The sequence below is a fragment of the Berghia stephanieae genome, chromosome 4, assembly GCF_034508935.2.
Source record: "Berghia stephanieae isolate SIO BIC M18660-M18661 chromosome 4, UCSD_Bste_1.3, whole genome shotgun sequence".
Lineage (NCBI taxonomy): Eukaryota > Metazoa > Mollusca > Gastropoda > Nudibranchia > Aeolidiidae > Berghia > Berghia stephanieae.
Window position 1 is genome coordinate 76969975 of NC_088363.1, and position 21452 is coordinate 76991426.

Below are 21452 nucleotides of genomic sequence, written 5' to 3' on the forward strand. Positions count from 1 at the left end.
CATATTATTATTATTATTATTATTATTATTATTATTATTATTATTATTATTATTATTATTATTATTATCATTATTATTATTATCATTATTATTATTATTATTATTATTATTATTATTATTATTATTATTATTATTATTATTATTATTATGTTATTATTATTATTATTATTATTATTATTATTACTATTATTATTATTATTATTATTAATACTATTATTATTATTATTATCATTATTATTATTATTATTATTATTATTATTATTATTATTATTATTATTATTCATCATCATTATTATTATTATTATTTATATATTATTATTATTATTATTATTATTATTATTATTATTATTATTATTATTATTATTTATTATTATTATTATTATTATTATTATTATTATTATTATTATTATTATTATTATTATTATTATTATATATTATTATTATATTATTTTATTATTATTATTATTATTATTATATATTATATTATTATTATTATTATTATTATATTATTATTATTATTATTATTATTATTTATTATTATTATTATTATTATTATTATTATTATTATTATTATTTATTATTATTATTATTATTATTATTATTATTATTATTATTATTATTATTATTATTATTATTATATAGAGAGAGAGAGGTGGAGGGAGGATAGATAGATAGATTGGATAGAATAGAGAGAGAGAGAGAGAGAGAGAGAGAGAGAGAGAGAGAGAGAGAGAGAGAGAGAGAGAGAGAGAGAGAGAGAGAGAGAGAGAGAGAGAAAATTGTTTGTGAATGTGTGTTTAATATTTTTTAAAAATTAAATATAAGTAACGATGGGACTTAATGATGCTTATCCACAGTGTATCCTTGTTCTAAGCGCTGTACACTTACTTCCCCAAAGCATTAGCACACATTGCGAGAATGTTGATATTTAGTCCAAGAATACGCTGTTGACGCCTGCTCGATCGCGGGTGTAAATTTCACCCGTTTAGTCCCTTGTTTAGTCTTAGACTTTGGATAGTCCGGCTTCACGAAAAGCTCGTAACGCGAGACAATGGAAATAGTCCCTTACTATCGTTACAGTCTCGGTCCATGAATCAGATCCCTGTGGAGGGAAGTGCATTATTGAAACACTGAAACTCACAAAGAATTTGAGCCAAAATAGGAAATCGGTCACTGCCAAAGACCCACTCCTTTTTGCCATTCACATCAGCCACTATAATAGGGGAGCCAAATACCTGAAGGATGGCATTAGATAAATGAGAATGGTCAACAATGGGCAAATATAAAAACATCTTTAAAAACAATCAAAATGAGACCGTTTAACTCACTCAACCCTAAAACCGACTATATCCGTAGTTTACCTGGGTTACTTTTAGCCCATGCCTATTTATTACAGTTTTCTAAGACAAATTATAGGCTTAGTATCAAAGCTAATGTTTTTAGCTTTTAGTAGAATAAGAATATCTATGCACATGATCATTTTTAATACACGTTTTTTTTTCAATTTTGGAAAGAAGCAAAAATCTCTAGGATTGAGTGAGTTAAGACAGTTTTATGTATTAATTCATTTTACCCGAAAAACGGGTTGATGTTGGTTTCGGGTCCCATACTATATTTTTCAACTCGTTCATTGACTGTACGGACATAAACACGTCAACGACATAAGCCTAGGCCTAATGCCAACCATATATTCTATTTTAAAAAGGCGATTTTTCTTAGAAAAAGGAATTGGTGCACAACGGTTTACATTTCATGATTGTCCATTTTGTTTGTTTTTAAGACTGGCAGAAATCTAAACGTGCCACATCAAGTTTCCAATTGCGGAAAAATGTTTTGTGGTTTGTTTGTTTTTGTTTTTTTTTTTGTTTATATAGGTATATATATTTATATATATATATATTATATATATATATATATATAATATATATATATATATATATATATATATGCGTGTGTGCGTGTGCGTGTGCGTGTGTGTGTGTGTGTGTGTGTGTGTGAAAAATTGAAATATAAAGCGTAACATCAAACAAGCTATATGATTATGCAAACTATGCAAAGTTCTTTATAGGAGATCCCAAAACACCTATTATGTAGGAAGAAGCATAATGCCTGTAAAGTGCTTTTAAAATGTTGTTTATCGACAGCGGTAACGCGGTTACTTGCAAGGTACCCATTTTACACTAGAGTAGAGTGAGACAATATGAGTAAATAGTTTATTCCAAAGCCTGAGTTTAGCACTGCCCTCGTTTGGACTATAACTAAAGCCACTTGCCAAAAGACTATGAAAACTTGTGAAGGGGAATTGAATAATGCAATGAGAAGACATAATTTAATCGTGGGAGAAATTTTGAAAAATATATTTTAGTATTGAAACAAGGGAGCCCCTAAAACGCCCATTGTTTTCAAACACACTTTGTTAAGCAAACGCTGCAGGATAGACAGAGATCAGGGGGAACCCTCAATTAAACCTGGGATCACAATTGGACCAATTGCTTATGAAGCGAGCATTCTACACCCCTCCCCCTACACACACAAACACACATACACACACACACACACACACACACACTTTGATTAAAATATCAATTTTGATGGCGGGCAGAAATAATGTTAAAGATGATACAGAATAAAAACATTTCGAAACACACTCATAATATGTTGGATGTTGCAACTCAACCTTATTTTCGATGTAATCAACATTGGGATTGTTGCACTTTTCTATCTAAGGAAGAGATGTCCTTTTAAAAATAGGTTCAGTCAAGTTGACCCAAAAAGTAAGGCACATATTCTGCCACCTCTTCATCGTTAGTGAACCTTTCACCAGCCAGACATTTTTAATGGCCCAAACAAGTGAAAATCAATAGGGACAGGGTCAGAACTATGTAATGGATGAGGTAAAACTTGTTAATTACAATGTCTCTCTATTCTCCAATGCAGTTTCAAAGTAGCATTGCCATAATGCTGAACCACAAGGACTTCTCATCTGTGGGCTACCTCCCTGACACTATTTGATTGCTGAGCTCATTCATCGTGTACAATTCTATGGGCAGATGACTTTGAATTTTCAAGGTCATTGCAATGTCCCGAATTCAAGCCCTCATATGCCGACTGATTTAATTCTTCTGTTTGACTGACACAAGAATTGCGTCCTACTATCTGTTTACCTTGTAAACCTGTTTGGCTTACAGCAAAAAAAAAAAAAAATGCACCAACTATATATTTAAATTTGTCTTGTAATATAAATTATCACCATTAAACAGCGTTTAAACTCCCTGTGAATTTCTGTAACAGATTTCTCCTTGTGCATTGAGAAAACTGTCACAGTAAAGGTTGTTCATAATTATCTTATTAAATTTTATTTTATTAAGAACTGAATTCATCTCACTCCAGTTATATTTCGGTAGGCTTAGATAAACTTTACCTTCTAATATTAGATCTTTCCTTTTATAGCCTTCCCTCGTATTAATTTCTAATTAGTGAATACTTTTCGTTCTACATTCTGTCACGTAGCCACTTATTATAAAAGCTGATAGGTCTAACATTCTACACTCACTTCTCTCTACAATCTATGCCGGACGGCCAGTCGCTCCATTCCTCATATATATTTGAAGATTTTTATCTTTTGGTACTTTGTGGATATTTTATCTCCACCATCAAGACGTCGGAGCTTTTACCTTTGATGGTGTAATCCTAAACATTTTAAGGATCAAACCTGAGTCCGCTGTCGAAGAAATACCCGAATAACCCCTTCCCAACTACCTGGAAGTGGAACTTTACGAACCTGAGCCCGTTATCAGAGGAATATAGAACCCACGCCTGTCAACTGCCTGGAAACGTAACCTTACGAACCTGACAATATATCATCATAAGTTACGTAATATATTCACGTTTCTATTTGTAACTACCACAATCACTATTTATCTCTTTTAACTAAATTTCATCTTCCTTTTTATTTCATCTTAAACAAATCGTTAATTGTTTTTCATTTATAGTAACTAGTAAATTCTGGGGCCTCATTCTACATATCTTTATGCATAGTCGAGTAGCTCTTTACTCACTTGAGACCATGACAAAAACCACCTCTGTCATTGACAACTCATGTAAGGCATTTGCCATTTTTGTTTTGGTTTTTAAATTCTAGATACGTTCAAGATGTTTGTGCCCAATGTGCATGTAGAATAAGTTGAAAAGGAAAGGAGATTTCAAAATATTTTGCAGATTTGTATAATTTGATATGACTTACAGGTTCTTTGACTTTGTTTCAGGGACAATCCGTGTAAGTCTTACATTTGATATTTCTAAAAAAAAAATATCTAATCTTGACATAATATAATATATACTCGTACTTTAAAGTCAAAATTTTTCTATTGTTCATATCAATGCGTACTAAGATTTGCTCTTAATAGGGAAATATTATGGGCCTTTAATCTTAGAATAAGGAATGTGATATCATTCAAAAACAAATATTTTGAATCGAAGCGTCATACTCCAAGTTCCAACGCTTCGCTCGTTGTCTTCCTGAGTCGGTCCTTGACATCCTGATCCTTCAATCGAGCGAGAGTATATTTAATGTCTTGGTGACTCAATCCTGCTTGGCTGGCAGCCTTGTAAAAAAAAAAAACAAATCAAGTGAAAAATTATTTCGAACATGTTTGTTTTCTCGTTGGATGTTAAATAAAAAAATTGAGGAACAAACTAAAGCGGTGTTTGGTCAAATTTCAAGGCTACTAGAGTTGATTCAACTTTACTGCTTTTTCTTTTATTTTCATTACGAAATTGAGATTATAATCATTATCCTAGAGAGGTCCAAGCTTGTGGATACTCTCGCTAACGCCCCATTCATTTTGTCGTAAAACGTCTCATTTGAGACAATTATTTGTAAAGTGTGAACCAACGCGATTAAATGTTTTAATGAAGACATCTATTTATTTTTCTATTCACAAAGTGCTATTAGGGGTTACTCATCAAGTATGTGGAAGTTATATATCATATCACATCATATCAAATCAGTATTATGGCCTTAAAATGGACCAAGTGTTCCTTAGATGGCCTTAAAACATAGGTAGCAATATTTGGGATATTAGACATTGCATATTCTTTGAGATAAAAATATTAAAAGGGGATAATCATTAGATAAAAACATGGAAGATTTTTTTTTTTAATTACCAAAAAAACAGTCATTCGTATTATTGACATAATATTAGGAATGCTCAGTCGATATTATAAGTATTTTAAAGAAAAAAGTTCCCTGTCAAAGGCATTTTTAAATTCATTAACATCTTTAGCATTTTTTTGTTTAAATTTTCAGACTTGTTCATGTCAGTCTTAAATATTTTATTGTGATCCTTCAATAAAATTGTGTCTCTTTATTTCTAAAGTATGACATAGGAAATAATTGAGTATAAGGCAAGTCGTGTTAAAATTTAGAATGATAGATATTTATCATAAGAGATTCTCATTGCTGTTATTTAATCAAGAAAAACTCACCTCACCGATACTTGAGTCATGTGAGAGATCTTCATCCTTAATTTGAAAACAATTTAAAATGAATTGATAAGAACTGTCATAAAATGCACACATAAAAATCAAATGTGACTATTAATACTGCAAAAAGAGCTAATAATACAAAATGCCTTATATTTAAACCGAACGCAATTATTGGCTTGACTTAATAATGTTGTCATGGACAATAATTTACTTTGGTTTGAGAGTATTTGCATTTCAACAATGGGCCTATATAATTTAGGCTACGACCTGCAAATAAGTACACGTCAGGCTACACGTATCTATAGCTAATTAATTAAATTATTGATATTGGAAAACTTATAAATCAGAATAATATAAAGGCAGGAGAATCAATTCAATCGAGTTTTAGTAACCTGAAACAAACCAAATACAAATAATTTAAATTTGTCGCCCAGTGGCCCAATCTAGTATTATGTTGGTGTATACCTGCACATAATTACAGATCTGATATAAAATAACGACGAGACCATAACATTTTGAGATATCAGATATGATAATGATAAGTATTGAAATGTAAATTTCAATTTATTAATCGAAGACAGATACTGTGGACGTTTCGAGTGTCCCCTTTATCAACAAAACACGATGGATCTCTCATTGTCCTTAGTGTTTTGTTGATAAAAGGGAAACCCAAAACGTCCACAGTATCTGTCTTCGTTTAATAAATTGAAGCTTACATTTCAATACTTATCGGTTTTGTTCCTTTGAGTTTCAAGCAGCAACATTTTCATTATTTCATGATATCAGATATGTAAAATCTACGGAACAAATCTGTTACAATAAATCATCCATAATTAATTCGTTAAAGTTTTATCACAAAACGAACAAACAAGAAAATTTAGAATACCATGACAAAAAAAAAAACGCAAATGGCAAATTATTGCGTTGTCATGTCATGACGTCTCCCTAATTTCATTTTAGGGATTTTATGTTACGCCAGTCAGTTTGCTGTTACTGTGACAATCGAATGTTATCATATCGATGTCTAGATCTCAGGTTATCCAGAGTTATCGATGGCTTGCACACCTCTTTGACATTATCTGACACCAAGTGAAATCCAGCCAATGGGAGCGATCTATATTCAAGTTTTCGTCCCAATAGAGTCATCGATCAGATGATTTGTTGCTGTTCAACGATTGTATATTTCTTAGTAAATGTAAACACCCGACTTTGTTTATGAAAGTTCTAAACACACACACATGAGTCAAACGGAACAAAATGATCCATTGTGGTGTTAGATATTTGAAAAACTGTGAACACTTTTCACTATGTGGGTCTCTTTGAGCACATTTTTCAATTGTGACCAATGACCTCGAGCACACGGAAAGGTAATATTATAGATCATTTCCATTCTCGTAGCCGGGCTGAAATCAATGCTGGTTGAGGATTGGAACATTCCTCAATCAAAAGCGAATAGCTACTCTCATTTGATACGATCATGCGTTGCTCACACCATGTCTGCATGACCTGCACACAAAATATATTAAGGCCATCACAAATGTGTATCCTTCTCACTAATGACCTCCTGTTACACCGTAATAAACAATTAAAATAGTGCCATATAATTGAATTAAAAAGGATTTTTCTTGTATCGTTTATGTTTTGTTGTAAATTGTTTTGCATTGAATTATTATATTTCGTTGCACCCGATGCTCATTAAGCAAAACGATTTTCATAAAAAAAAAAAACATTTATTGTTTGATTAGCAATAAAATCATATTCATTTTAATAAAAACCAATGATTCAAACTTTAAATCTTGTTTCCAGCACTTGGTTTACATCTACTAAATGCTAGATTGAAGCGATAGGCCACTGAAACCATTTGGGTACTATAACAAATCAGGAGCGTTTAAACCATTTGGGAACTATAACAAATCAGGAAAGCTCAAAATATTTGGGCACGACAACAAATCAGAAAAGCTCAAACCATTTAGGAACTAAACAAATCAGGAAAGCTCAATCCAGTTGAATCTATAACAAATCAGGGCAACTCAAACCATATGAGAACTCTAATAAATCAGGCGAGCTCAAACCATTTAGGAAAAATAACAAACCAGAAGAGCTCAAACCGTTTGGGAATTCTAACAAATCAAGAAAGCTCAAACCATTTGGGATCTAACAAATCTGGAAAGCACAAACCATTTGGGAACTATAACAAATCAGGAAAGCTGAAAGCATGTAGGAACCATAACAAATCAGGAAAGTTCAAACCATGTGGGAACTATAACAACTATAGCAACCCAGAAAAGCTCAAACCACATTTTATTAACATATTCAACAAATAAAAGGCAAAATGTGCAAATCGGTACTCAAATGTGACATTCATTTTCGTGAGATAACCAAGCCCTATAATTTCTCGTATACGTATAAAACTCTTCTTAAGATTATACTATCTAGTACGTATTGGGATTCGGTTATAGTAAATTTTATTACGGGTTTGGTATGCTAATTTCTTTTTGTTTTGTTTTGTTTTGAAAAACGGATTTTCTCCTCTATATTTTGATCAGTTTTTATTGATAACCAAGCCTTATAATTTCTCTTGTATGTATCGAACTTTCTTAAGATTTTACTATCTAGTACGTATAGGGGATTTGGTTATAGTAAGTAAATTTACGGCTTTGGTAAGCTAGTATCTTTTTGTTTTGTTTTGTTTTGAAAAAAAAAAACAACTGATTTTCTCCTCTATTTTTTGATCGGTTGATGTTGAACAATAGCCAATTTTTGCATGAAGGTGGACCGAAATTGAAAAAAAAATCATAAACGAAAAGTTGGAATCAATAAAAATGATTAGCCTGTGTGTTGATGTGGTAAAATTATTTATGGGTTGTGTTGCGAAGTGGTTCAGCAGTGCGGTGTTTCGTTTTGTTACAATATTCAAGAGATGTTAAGCGTGGTCAGTGGCCGGATGGGTGACAGTGGTCATAGAAAATTCTAGTCCCAACGCTGTATCTGAGTGTAAGGCACTTCACACACTACCTTACTTGACTCGGGTATGAATGAGTACCTGGTTATAGGCAGTGACGGATATTGTAAGAGTGCTTGTACAAAACGGATGTCTGGCAACTTGTCCTGTATTAAAATGAAATATGGTTCCATATGGCCTGCTGAGGGAGTAGTTGAAACGTGAAGCGCATTGAGCATAGTAAATCCCTGGAAATGCTTTATACTTGGTTCATATTTATTTTAACCATTAATGCTTCTCTCTTAAGAGAGTTGACAAGATAATGTCGAGGGTAATGAAAACGACTTTTATATTTACGACATTTATTTGTGATACGCATAATTAAAAACGGTTCTGTCTTTTAATTTTGTGTTCCCCCTTTTTTATTTTGTGGTGCGCAAAAGATGTTGATCACACGATCTTAAATTACGAGATGGGATATAATCATTCATAAAATCTTTCAGATAAAAAGGTGAGCAATCGTCTTTAGAGTTAAAACATAGTATTGCAACTTTATAATCAATTCTAGCTTTAACAGGCAACCAGTCGAGTTCATAAAAGATTGTAGCCATGTGCTCTCTTTTTTTTTTTTTCTTCTTAAAAACAATTCTTGCGGCTTGGTTTTGTTAAAGCTGTAGTTTCTATTATCAGACAGATTAAATAGTAATGAATTTACAATAGTCAAGTCTCGAAAAGATAAAAAGAGACTAATGTTTGAATGGACTTTTTGGTGTGTATACAGCGTCAGCAGTGGACCCAAAACAGATCTCTGGGTAACCCCGAATTTTAATGGCGATTGGTCGGAGTGACTTCTTATGAGAACAGACTGAGATGTCCAACATGAACAATAAAGAGATCAAAATTTCATTTTACATTAAATAATAAAGTGATACTTGTTGAGTCACAAAACCCGCTGATCTGGAGTACATTAGGTTTCTTTAGCGTTAAACGGAAAATAGCAATTGTTTAAACGGACAAGGGTAAATGCTTACTCACTAACCTTTGAATAATATGTCAAAGTACTTTGCGCCAAGTTAAAGGTGTCAGACCGTCCCCTTTGCATATGAGTGCTATTCTGACTGAACCTCTAGCATATCCCTCTTTAAATGATAGCTTTCTAGTTATAAAAAGACACACCACTAACACACTTAAAGAGACGAAATTTGGATACACACACACATACACACACACGCGCGCTCGCGCGCGCGGGAGCTCATACAATTGAAAGCAAAATCAACAACAACGAAAACAATAACAAATAAATAATTAGATGACAATATTCTTCATCAACAAATCTGCTAAGGCAGCAAAATCGCTTATTATGAATTTCAAGATAAAGTAACTCTTTTTCAATGTTGTTACAATAGGATCCATCATAATATCCGGAGTCATCTGTACAGAGACAACATTACCAAATCGTTTTAACATACCAAAGAGTTTTCTCTCTTCTACACACGATTGCATCATCACCAGGCCAACCAATTTTCTCAGGTCACGTCTGCGTAAAATTGATATTTACAATAATTAATATGAAAGGCGATATTTTTTCCCTTAGCAAATTCGTTTACAATTCATTTAAGTCTTAAATGGAAAAATTTAAGGACCTAATTTTCATGTTAAATTGGCTTCAGATGGAATTACCTCTCAAATCGAAATGCTGATGCATCAAATTGGATGGCCCGGTTCAATCTTTATTTTTGGATGATATTAATTAACTGCACTTTATTGCATTACCCGACTCCATGCCCGCATCCAAAACTCTCGCGAAACAGGTTCCACTTTCTCCGGACATTCCATGTCTAACGCAGTTAGGAATCGCTGTGCCTTGAGTGATCCTTTCTCAAACAATAGTTCTGTTGGGTTCTAGAATAGAAAGCATTTTCATTGTTCATCCAATTTTAAAGTTAAAGAAAAATATTGGAAAATTGATTAATCTACCAGATTAAATGATTATGACTTAACCCTCTCCTTACCAACCATGGAAAAATCGTCACATTCGTTACGATGCAACCGACAATTTTCTCATTCTGATTTCTCGTGTACATCACAAAATTGAAAGAAATGCTTTGATTACAGCTATCGATACAAAACACTGTGTTGTAGACATAATTTTGCTTAACAATAATCTGTATAGAATGCACTTGTTACTTTTTTGTTTGAGTAAGAAAAGTCTTTTTTTGTATTGGGTCGGTGTGAAATTTCGGAGGAAATTCTAAAAATGACCGGTAAGGAGAGAGTTAAGCAATTTAACAACTTATGGTCATCGATAGTGAAAAGCCTTTTGTCTCTTATCAAGGTTAATTTGGCATTTCGTTGTTCTCCTCTTTTTATTTCTTCTATATAGAAACCAGCAAATGCCATTCATTTGGCCAAGTGGTAATGATAAAGAATAAGCGTTTATCAAACCAGAAGAAAAGAGCGGAAATCAAGTAAATAAAGGGGCATGCAGCATGAAATAATAAACACAACATCTACTACTACTTATACTACTACTACTACTACTACTACTACTACTACTACTACTACTACTACCACCACTACTACTACTACTACTACTACTACTACTACTACTACTACTACTACTACTACTACTACTACTACTACTACTACTACTACTACAGTTTTTGCTGCTGCTGCTACTACTAATGCAACACTAAATACTACTATTACAACAACAAAAATAGCTACAACCACTACTACTACTACTACTACTACTACTACTACTACTACTACTACTACTACTACTACTATTACTACTATTACTTCTACTACTATCACTAATACTACTTACTAGCAGCACTACTACTACTACTACTACTACTACTACTACTACTACTACTACTACTACTACTACAACTACTACTACTACTACTACTACTACTACTACTACTACTACTACTACTACTACTACTACTACTGCTAATACTACAAATAATAATAATAATAATAATAATAATAATAATAATGATGATGATGATGATGATGATGATGATGATGATGATGATGTGATGATGGTGATGAAGATTATGATAAATAATATAATAATAATAATAAATAATAATAATAATAATAATAATAATAATAATAATAATATAATAATAATAATAATAATAATAATAATAATAATAATAATAATAATAATAATAATAATATAATAATAATAATAATAATAATAATAATAATAATATAATAATAATAATAATAATAATAATAATAATAATATATATATGATGATGATGATGATGATGATGATGATGATGATGATGATGATATAATAATATATAATAAAAAATAATAATAATAATAATAATAATAATAATAATAATAATAATAATAATAATAATAATAATAATAATAATAATAATAATAATAATAATAATTAATAATGATGATGATGATATAATAATAATAATAATAATAATAATAATAATAATAATAATAATAATAATAATAATAATAAAAATAATAATAATAATATTAATAATAATGATGATGATAATAATAATAATATAATAATAATAATAATAATAATAATAAATAATAATAATAATAATAATAATAATAATAATAATATAATAATAAATAAATAATAATAATGATAATAATAATAAAATAATAATAATAATAATAATAATAATAATAATAATAATAATAATAATAATAATAATAATAATAATAATAATAATAATAATAATAATAATAATAATAATAATAATATAATAATAATAATAATAATAATAATAATAATAATAATAATAATAATAATAATAATAATAATAATAATAATAATAATAATAATAATAATAATAATAATAATAATAATAATAATTTATTCTTTTAAAAAATAGGGTTTGGGGTTAAAATGGTTCCGTAGAGCCCGTGTTAAATTTTTGCCACAGATGTTGTGGACTTTTCGGGTTTCCCCTTTATCCACAAAACACGATGAATGAAACACTTAAAACGATTTTTTTTCATCGTGTTTTGTTGATAAATGGAAAACCCGAAACGTCCACATTATCTGTCTTCGTTTAAGAAATTGAAGCTTACATTTCATTTCCTATTGTTATTACTTTGAGCTTCAAGCAGCAACATTTTCATCATCAATTTTTAGTGGCATAGTGCCTTTCTTTGAATTATTTCAAGCAATGAATTTTGAAATATAACATCTCAATAGTGCAGACTATTTCGATAAGGCTGATTAGATATTTCGAAAATGAAACCAAACGAGGATGTCTATTTTACAGCATTGAAACTTTGGGGTCATGGACCACAGAAGTACTGTGCTACACCGCTGTAAATAAACAACATAATGTTATGTTATGTTATACATTACAGTAAATTTTCTGTCATTCGAATGTGGTTAAATGAAAACACCGCCATCTCGAAAGGAATTTGCGATCGCCGATGGACTTACAGATTTAATCTTTTAGATTAACAATGTGTTGTTTTCCTTTTGTTTTATATTTTGTTTTTTTTTTTTTTTTATTTGGGTCTATTTGTTTTTGTGTTTTAATTCTAAGACCGTAAGCAAAGTACCACTCCCATCTGTCAGATTGTCGATAAAAAATAGAGCAAAACGCACCCGTTTGAATTTTGACAGAAACCATAATCTATTCTTTATAAATCCAAGCATTCAGACTGGGAAGTTACTTGAATCAATTGGGTGAAAATGATAGTCAAATAAGTTCACATAGCATAAGAAAAAGCCTTACCTTTGGGAGCTTTACAGGAACATCAAAGTAGCGGGCACATCGCATTACATCAGCTTTCAGGTACGTTAACTTTCTCGGAACCATTGCTGGATATTTACTTTCTTAAAAAATATTAATAATAAACTCTTAATAGAACTAAGGCAGTGTCACAGAAATTGTGAAAAAGTTAAGGCCCGAAATTCAACTTTCGCCAATATCAATAATTAAAATCCTATTTGTTTTTACAATGCAATATATGAATAATGAAATACGTGGGTAAACTAATAGATAGAATATAAATAAATGAATGAATGAATGGATAAATAAATAAAGAACAATGAAATTACCAATAAATCTATTTATGAAATACATAGAAATCAGAATAAAACGAAAAAAGTATGCTCTCTAGCTTCTGAAACCGTCCATTTTTTTAGTGGTGAATCGTGAACTCAATAGTAAAGCAGTTCGAAGCAATGATTCGACATTGTTTAAATACTTTGACATGAAAGAGAGACTCTGAAAAAGCCAAGTAGAGAATTAGATAGGCATAAGAAATAGACAGAACAGTCCATTTGGTTAATGTTGATTAGACGCTAGTATTTCGCAGAGTGCTTTCAGTGCTCAGAATTTAAAAAAAAAACTCTGAACGTACATGGAACTGATATATAGTATGGTATGGTAAAGTATGGTATACTGATGCCTTTACTTTAACCAACTCAGTTATTGGTACCCCCTCCCCTTAGTCTTTAATTTTTGGTTTTGACTTTCACTTTACGATGGGGATATAATTGATTTTATTATATCAAATTAAAGAAATTAAGGAGCAGGTACTAGTATAAGATAAAGATCGGAGCAAGTGTGTATGAAAGGTGCCAGAGAAAGCAAGAAAGAAAAATAGAAGAAAAAGACCATCCCAAAAAATCAGTCTCCCGTTTTTTAAATCTTTTTTGTTTTGTAAATTGGCCTGTAAATATTGACACCAAAATGGCAAGTGCTTTAACCACTTTAATTCGTGGTTTACAGAGAGTCAATTTCTATGAGATTTATGTAGGATTATGAGGTTTCTACAATGTTGACCATATTCTGTAAATACAAGGGCCGGCTTATATATAAGTACCATCATCGGCGAACATCTGCCACTGTCACTTTTGGGATGGTTTCCGTTCATAGATACGTCTTGAGCTGTGGTAACAAGAAATAGTCGGATGGGGCAAGATCCGGACTTTACGCAGGGTCGAAAGTTTGAACCGAATTAATGCGTCTTGTGTTTGACGACTAGTGTATCTCGCGCATTGTCATGCTGCAATATCGGATCTCTGCCACCTCGAACTCGTGTGAGTCTATTTTGGAGGGCTCGTATAGTCGAAACATATTCATATTCAGAGTTCATTGATTGTCCTTTTTCAAGAAATTCCATGTGAACTACGCCTTCCATACCCCAGAAAATGATAAACAAGACCTTTCCCGACTTTGAATATCCTTGGGCTGGAGAAGATTTATCCGTGCACTCCATCAACTGCGCTTTGGTTTCCGGATCGTATTTGTATACCATCACCAGTCACAATATTCTGCAGAAAAGTCTCTCCTTCTTTGTCATATCGTTTCAAATGTTGGGTTCCAATTTCTTTTCTCTGCGCTTTCATTTCTGAAGTTAGCTGTTTTAGGATCTATCGTGCAGACTTTTCGGTCACCCAAAAGAGCTTTCAAGATATGGTGTTTATCAGCGATATCGTTTTGTTATACCTTTGATTCGTCCTAATCATACAGTCAACTGATTTTTGATACTTGTATCGGATGCAATAAATATGTGAAATTGAATGTAAGCTTCGAATTAATATACGAAAATAGATAAAATGGACGTTTCGGGTGTCCCCTTTATCAACAAAACAGAATGAATGAAACACTACAGACCAATTAAATAATGTGGTAGTGGCATTGTTACTACATTACGTCATGTATCGGATACAGAAAGTGGCATAACTGGTCGCTTGCAATTAAACGCTTTTGTCTAATTTCGACATCTCCTTTGAACATTCTAACCCATCTTCGAACTGCGCCATCATTACTACACATATCATCATAAACGATGGATGTTTGCTGTAGATATTGAATAATAACAGAGCGCTATTTGACGAGAAGCCCACAAATGACGTCACATGACTTAGTTGTGGCACGTGAGTGTATAACTATGGTTTGTGAGTGCGATGTTTGAAGTTTAGTGATTGTACCTTAAATATGTTTTAATTTATTTGCAAACTGTACATATATATATATATATATATATATATATATATATATATATATCAGCACGCTTTCGTAGATTGAGAGAGAGAGAGAGAGAGAGAGAGAGAGAGAGAGAGAGAGAGAGAGAGAGAGAGAAGGAGGAGGAGGAGGGGGTTTAGGAGGATGAGGATTTAGAAGAGGAAAAGGAACACCATACCTGTAGACTGCATTACTCCGCTTAAGAAAAAAGGCTTCAATTTAAGATTAATGTCCCATTTATGTTGATATCTTGTAATGACCTATAATTCAGATTAATAATTAAGATTAGATGTCAAAAGCGTAATAAAGATAAGGCCAGAGCGAGATAATTAAAATCAACTAATCACTAATTGATACTGCTGATGCTACTATTACCACGTTTGCCACCATCACAACTACTACTACTACTGCTACTACTACTACTACTACTACTACTACTACTACTACTACTACTACTACTACTACTACTACTACTACTACAATTTTTTCTCCTAACAAAATCCCCCCCCCCCCCAAACGTGAGCTTTTATATAGGGCAATATCCACTAAACTTGTCCAAAGCGCTTTACAATTGGTCCCTGGTCAACAGCAATACTAAACATGAAGAACATGGCATTACGGTTGTTAGGCGATAATACAATTATTTCGGCCAGGTACTCATTTTACACCTGAGTACGTTGAGAGAATGTGAGTAAAGAGCCTTTTCCAAGGACTCAACTATGCACCGAGCGAGTTTCGAACCCAGGGTCTTCCAATCTGAAAGCGAGTGTCATACCACAAGACCAGATACCCGTACTACTACTACTACTACTACTACTACTACTACTACTACTACTACTACTACTACAATTTTTTCTCCTAACAAAATCCCCCCCCCCCAAACGTGAGCTTTTATATAGGGCAATATCCACTAAACTTGTCCAAAGCGCTTTACAATTGGTCCCTGGTCAACAGCAATACTAAACATGAAGAACATGGCATTACGGTTGTTAGGCGATAATACAATTATTTCGGCCAGGTACTCATTTTACACCTGAGTACGTTGAGAGAATGTGAGTAAAGAGCCTTTTCCAAGGACTCAACTATGCACCGAGCGAGTTTCGAACCCAGGGTCTTCCAATCTGAAAGCGAGTGTCATACCACAAGACCAGATACCCGTACTACTACTACTACTACTACTACTACTACTACTACTACTACTACTACTACTACTACTACTGCTACTATTACTACCAATACTACTACCACTACCACCACTGCGACTGCTGCAGAAGATGACGATAATCATCATCACCATCATCATCATCATCATCAACATCAACATCATCATCGTCGTTGTCGTTGTGGCCATAGTCGTCATCATTATCCACTTCATCTTCAAAATTATCTATGATCAATGTAATTATATTAATGGAAAATAGAATATTGTGATAAAGACTATTAATGAGGAGGAGGAGGAGGAGAAGGAGGAGGAGGAGGAGGAGAAGTGATGAAGAGGAAGAAGAAGGAGGAGGAGGAGGAGGAGGAGGACGAGGAGGAGGAGGACGAGGAGGATGACGAGGACGAGGACCAGGACGAGGCGAACGAGGAGGAGGAGGAGGAGGGGAGGGAAAGGGGGGACGAGGAGGTAGAGAAGATGAAGAAGTAGAAGATGATGATGATGATGATGATGATGATGATGATGATGATGATGATGATGATGATGATGATGAGCTGGAAGACAAAAAAAGGAGGAGAACGAGGTGAAGGAGGAGGAGAGGGAAAGGGAGGACGAGGAGGTAGAGAAGAAGAAGAAGAAGAAGAAGAAGAAGAAGAAGAAGATGATGATGATGATGATGATGATGATGATGATGATGATGATGATGATGATGATGATGATGATGATGATTAGCTGGAAGACAAGAAGAAGAAGAAGGAGGAGGAGGAGGAGAAGGAAGAAGAAGAGGAGGAGATGGAGGGGAATGATGTGGAGGAGGTGTATTGGGCACTCTAACCTCGAACGCAAACCATGAGTATGGAGACACGACGTCATAGAACAACTCTACAGATTTTTTGAGGGCCATCATGCGTTCCAGTCCCTTTTTGGACAAGTGTCGTTAACTTGGGAGCTGCTTGCTGCTAGTTCGGAATAATAAACAAGGAATAATGTCTTATAATATTGCGATTCTGCACCAGAGAAAAAGGTGGAAGTAATCCAATCAAAACGATTCCAAAAAGCAACCCCTTGCAGTGTGTGAACCTGAAACTTTCTGATTGCAGAACAGGTCGCTATTGTTCTGTATTATAGTAGAACAGGAATTCGAGCAACAACGAGCATAATATCTTTAGCCATGAAAATCATTTGTTGTATTGATAAATAACTTGTAGATTCTTATTTCAATTTTGCCTCGCGTTGTTTTGTGGTATTGTGATGATTTTTAAAAAATAAAATGCGTTATTATTAAAAATTTCTTTGTAAACGGAAATCTCAGGGGCTAGGGAACAGACCGGAAGTATTTGGGGATTTTTGGGGGAGACAACACAAAAAATTTAAAGTTTTGATGTCACGATGGAAACTAGAGATCAGGCACCGGTGTACGATAAAGCTTTGAACAAATGTGTATGAAAGGTACCAGGTAAAGCAAGAAAGGAAAATACAAGAAAAAGAACATCCCAATAATCAGTCTTCCTCGACTGAAGATCGAACCTCAGACCTTCTGATTACCGGTCAGATGTGTTACCATTACACATCACACTCCTTTTATTAACACTTGTTCAAATAATTTATGTGAAGCTTTTGGTTAGAGAGTACGTCATATTATCATAGGTTCAACAGCGTTTATACTGACTTTTATGAAAAGAGTGATAACGGTTTCTAATATACCTGGAAAAGCAACAACAACAAAAAACGATTTTTCGTAGTTAAAGCTCGAGGGCCATTACCAAGCAGTCTATTACCTTTTTGCCAGATGTTGCCTCCACATTTCCTATCCAGGACTTCCTTTGTTTGCCCCATGCCTTTCTGCCAGCTACTTTTCCCTCTAGCACTGATTTTTGGATGTTGTTGTATATCCGAACCATAATAGTTCAGTTTTCTCCTTTTAACTTCTGCCGACAGTTTTCTGGACCGTTGGCCTGCATCAATAAGAACTAGAATGTTTGATTTCTTTCTGGTCCATGGTACTCTCAGAATTCTTCGGTATATCCACATCTCAAAGGCATCAATTTTTCTTTCTATCCCGTTCGTTATGGTCCATGTTTCACAAGCATACATGAATGTGGACCATACATAACATTTAGTCATACGCACTTTTGTTTTTGTTTTATAGTTTTAAGCGAGTGAGGATTTTACTCATTTTCATGAAGTTTGTTTTGGCAATGATGATCCTTCTTTTGACCTCTGCAATAGATCTGCCATCTTCTGTGATGTACTGGCCGAGGTATGCAAAAGCCTGTACTTGTTCTATTGCTTTTCCATCTACTATTATGGTGGCTTTGGGTTTTTCTTCTGTTCGTTTGAAAACCAATATTTTCGTTTTCTGTATATTAATTTTCATTCCATAATTATAACTTATTTTGTTGGTCTCATTTACTAGTTTCAGTAGGTCTTCTTTGTTTGTTGCTAGTAGTACTGTATCGTCTGCATATCTCAAGTTATTGATGTTTCTTCTATTCACAACTACGCCGTGCATCATCTCTATTTCTCTAAATATGAATTCTGGTGTTTTCTTTAGAAAAACCAAATAAATTAAATCAAAATAGGAGCAAGGCATCTTCAATGTTTAGCTATTCAACATAGTCATCACCACTGGCCAAGCACTTTTTGCTCAATTAAAACAGCCATTTTTGCCAGAGAAATGCCTCCCTTGGATGCAAAACATTGCTCCCAAAGCTGTGTTGTGATCTATTTCAAATTCCTCCTAACTTTCTCAGGATTTTAAATAATTCGATACATACTTTCTCACAGCTGCACCTTGATAATTTATTACACCTACATCGGCTGTAATTACAAGAACACCCAAGTATGACACTGAATAAATTAACGTCCAGCCGATAGACGAGAGATGCCATATGTCTGGATAATTAATCGACCGTCTGGCCGATCAAGGCCCCGTAAAATTATCCCAGGATTACACAATTGTTACTTGACGGCCAACCATGTCTGACGTAAACGGAATATGATTGGTCTCGAGCAAATGACCAGTAACATTCTGGCCCTAGCGAATCCAGGAGCATCATTGGTTTCTGGGATTGACTTAACTCCGGTCATATTTCTATATAAGCAAAGACAGTTAATTCGGCCTCTCTCTCATTCATCACTCTATCACCAACATGCTATTCTAGTGACCAACTTGCAATTCTATTTAGTGGGAAACATTGTGTGGACAAGGGTATGAAATAAATATATCAATCTTATAGCTGCGGACTAATTGTGTTATGATTAATTATAACTAGTATGTGTAGTGAGTAATAATTCATATAGTATTTTCGTCTAGGCTTTAAGTAGACACAACCTATAAAATAACAAAAATCGATAACTCATGTTATGAACAGAAATTCATAACTCATGTTATTATAACAAAATATTTAATTCACTCTCTTTATCGATAAAAGTATAAATTATTGTATATGCATGTATGCCTTCCAAATGAATGAATTACATTTACAAATGTGCTATCGCTAATACGCGATAGTACTATTATGTATTTATATGTATTGATTCTTATGCTCTCTACTTATCTTTCCCCGATGCCAACTAATCTTCATGTATTCTGTTAATCAAATTAAGGATAACGACTAACAGAATTTAGATCAGTGGTGATGTCAAGGGTTTGTTAATTAGAAATCCTCACGATATCACTGACTTGTCATAAGGAATATAAAAATGTTGCACTAGTCAAAGACTTGCTCCGGTATTTTCACAGATCTGGTTACCGAGTTTGTCCATTTGGTTACACGTTGATCCAGAGCTGAATCTATCATGTGACCCACTGGCACAACCAGAGAATAACTAATAACCAAGTAGAAGCAAACTTAACACCGCTACCAGTCACATCCAAACAGATAAGGAACCAATTATAATATTTTGAGAAACGGACAATAAAGAGATGAAAATTAAATACCCATAGCCTAACTTTCATGAATTAAAATGTACTATTATTCATTTGGAAAATTATATGTTAACGTCTTATTGTGTGAGGCAATTTTGTTGATATATATATATATATATATATATATATATATATATATAATATTATATATATAGTGGCATTCTCCATCAACATGTACAACCTCAATCCTGTCCATGTCTTGGTAATTGACCTGTTACATTTTCTTTTGTCCTCTTCTTCTCCGTTGACATACCACCACGCATCGCATGGCTCTCTTTCACAAGCTGTCGTGTCTAACCATATGTGCAAACCTTTTTTTATTCATTGCAAGCAATGGTTCATTTCTTTTAGCCAGCTTTTCCACATCTTCAAGAACATCTTTGTGAATACTAAAGTAACATAGAATTTGATTCCAAGAAAACTATTTTCATAATAAAAGACGAATGGCCACCACAATCACTCGACTTGATTCGAATGGATAATCGTTCGTGGAATTCTCAGCTTAAAAAGTTTCATGAAGGATTCCTTTCATAGAGCGCTCATTAAGAAAAATATATAGTGCTTGGAAAGAAGTACAGTACATGAGACCTGAAAAGTTGTATTGATTTGAAAAAGAGGGCTTTGGATATTTAAATGACAGTCTGACGATTAATAATCTTAAAAAGTGATTTTGACTCAAATTCAACCATCTTTAAATTTCGATACAATTTGCTTAAGTTTTACTTGATTTTTAAAGAATCAGTATAAATCTTTAATACATTATAGAAAAGATATAAAATTCATAAAAATACGATGAGCGTTCTATTATTACCTTTCAGTGCTCAAATTGCAGAGCTTGTTTTGATTCACCTTTGATTATATTATACGTCCTACCCACAAAACGTGCACCAATAACAACAGCGGTGTTATTGTTATGATAATCATTGTGCACGAGGATAATCA

General features: G+C 33.0%; 1 protein-coding gene across 2 annotated transcripts in view; it reads right to left on the bottom strand.

Moving 5' to 3' along the window:
• The window catches only part of LOC144971283 (glutathione S-transferase kappa 1-like), a 22343-nt gene extending 891 nt beyond the window's left edge, over positions 1 to 21452 (bottom strand). Inside the window, exons 1-8 of one of the 2 annotated variants that reach the window (XM_078911895.1) lie at positions 21322 to 21452; positions 17415 to 17535; positions 15599 to 15680; positions 13180 to 13280; positions 10202 to 10330; positions 5488 to 5523; positions 4488 to 4604; positions 1142 to 1235 (exon numbers count right to left, since the gene is read on the bottom strand). In XM_078911895.1, the coding sequence (XP_078768021.1) occupies positions 1142 to 1235; positions 4488 to 4604; positions 5488 to 5523; positions 10202 to 10330; positions 13180 to 13280; positions 15599 to 15680; positions 17415 to 17486 (631 nt within the window). In that variant the 5' untranslated portion in view covers positions 17487 to 17535; positions 21322 to 21452. Of the gene's footprint in view, positions 1 to 1141; positions 1236 to 4487; positions 4605 to 5487; positions 5524 to 10201; positions 10331 to 13179; positions 13281 to 15598; positions 15681 to 17414; positions 17539 to 21321 lie in introns of both variants that reach the window. The other variant, XM_078911896.1, reaches the window with a different exon arrangement.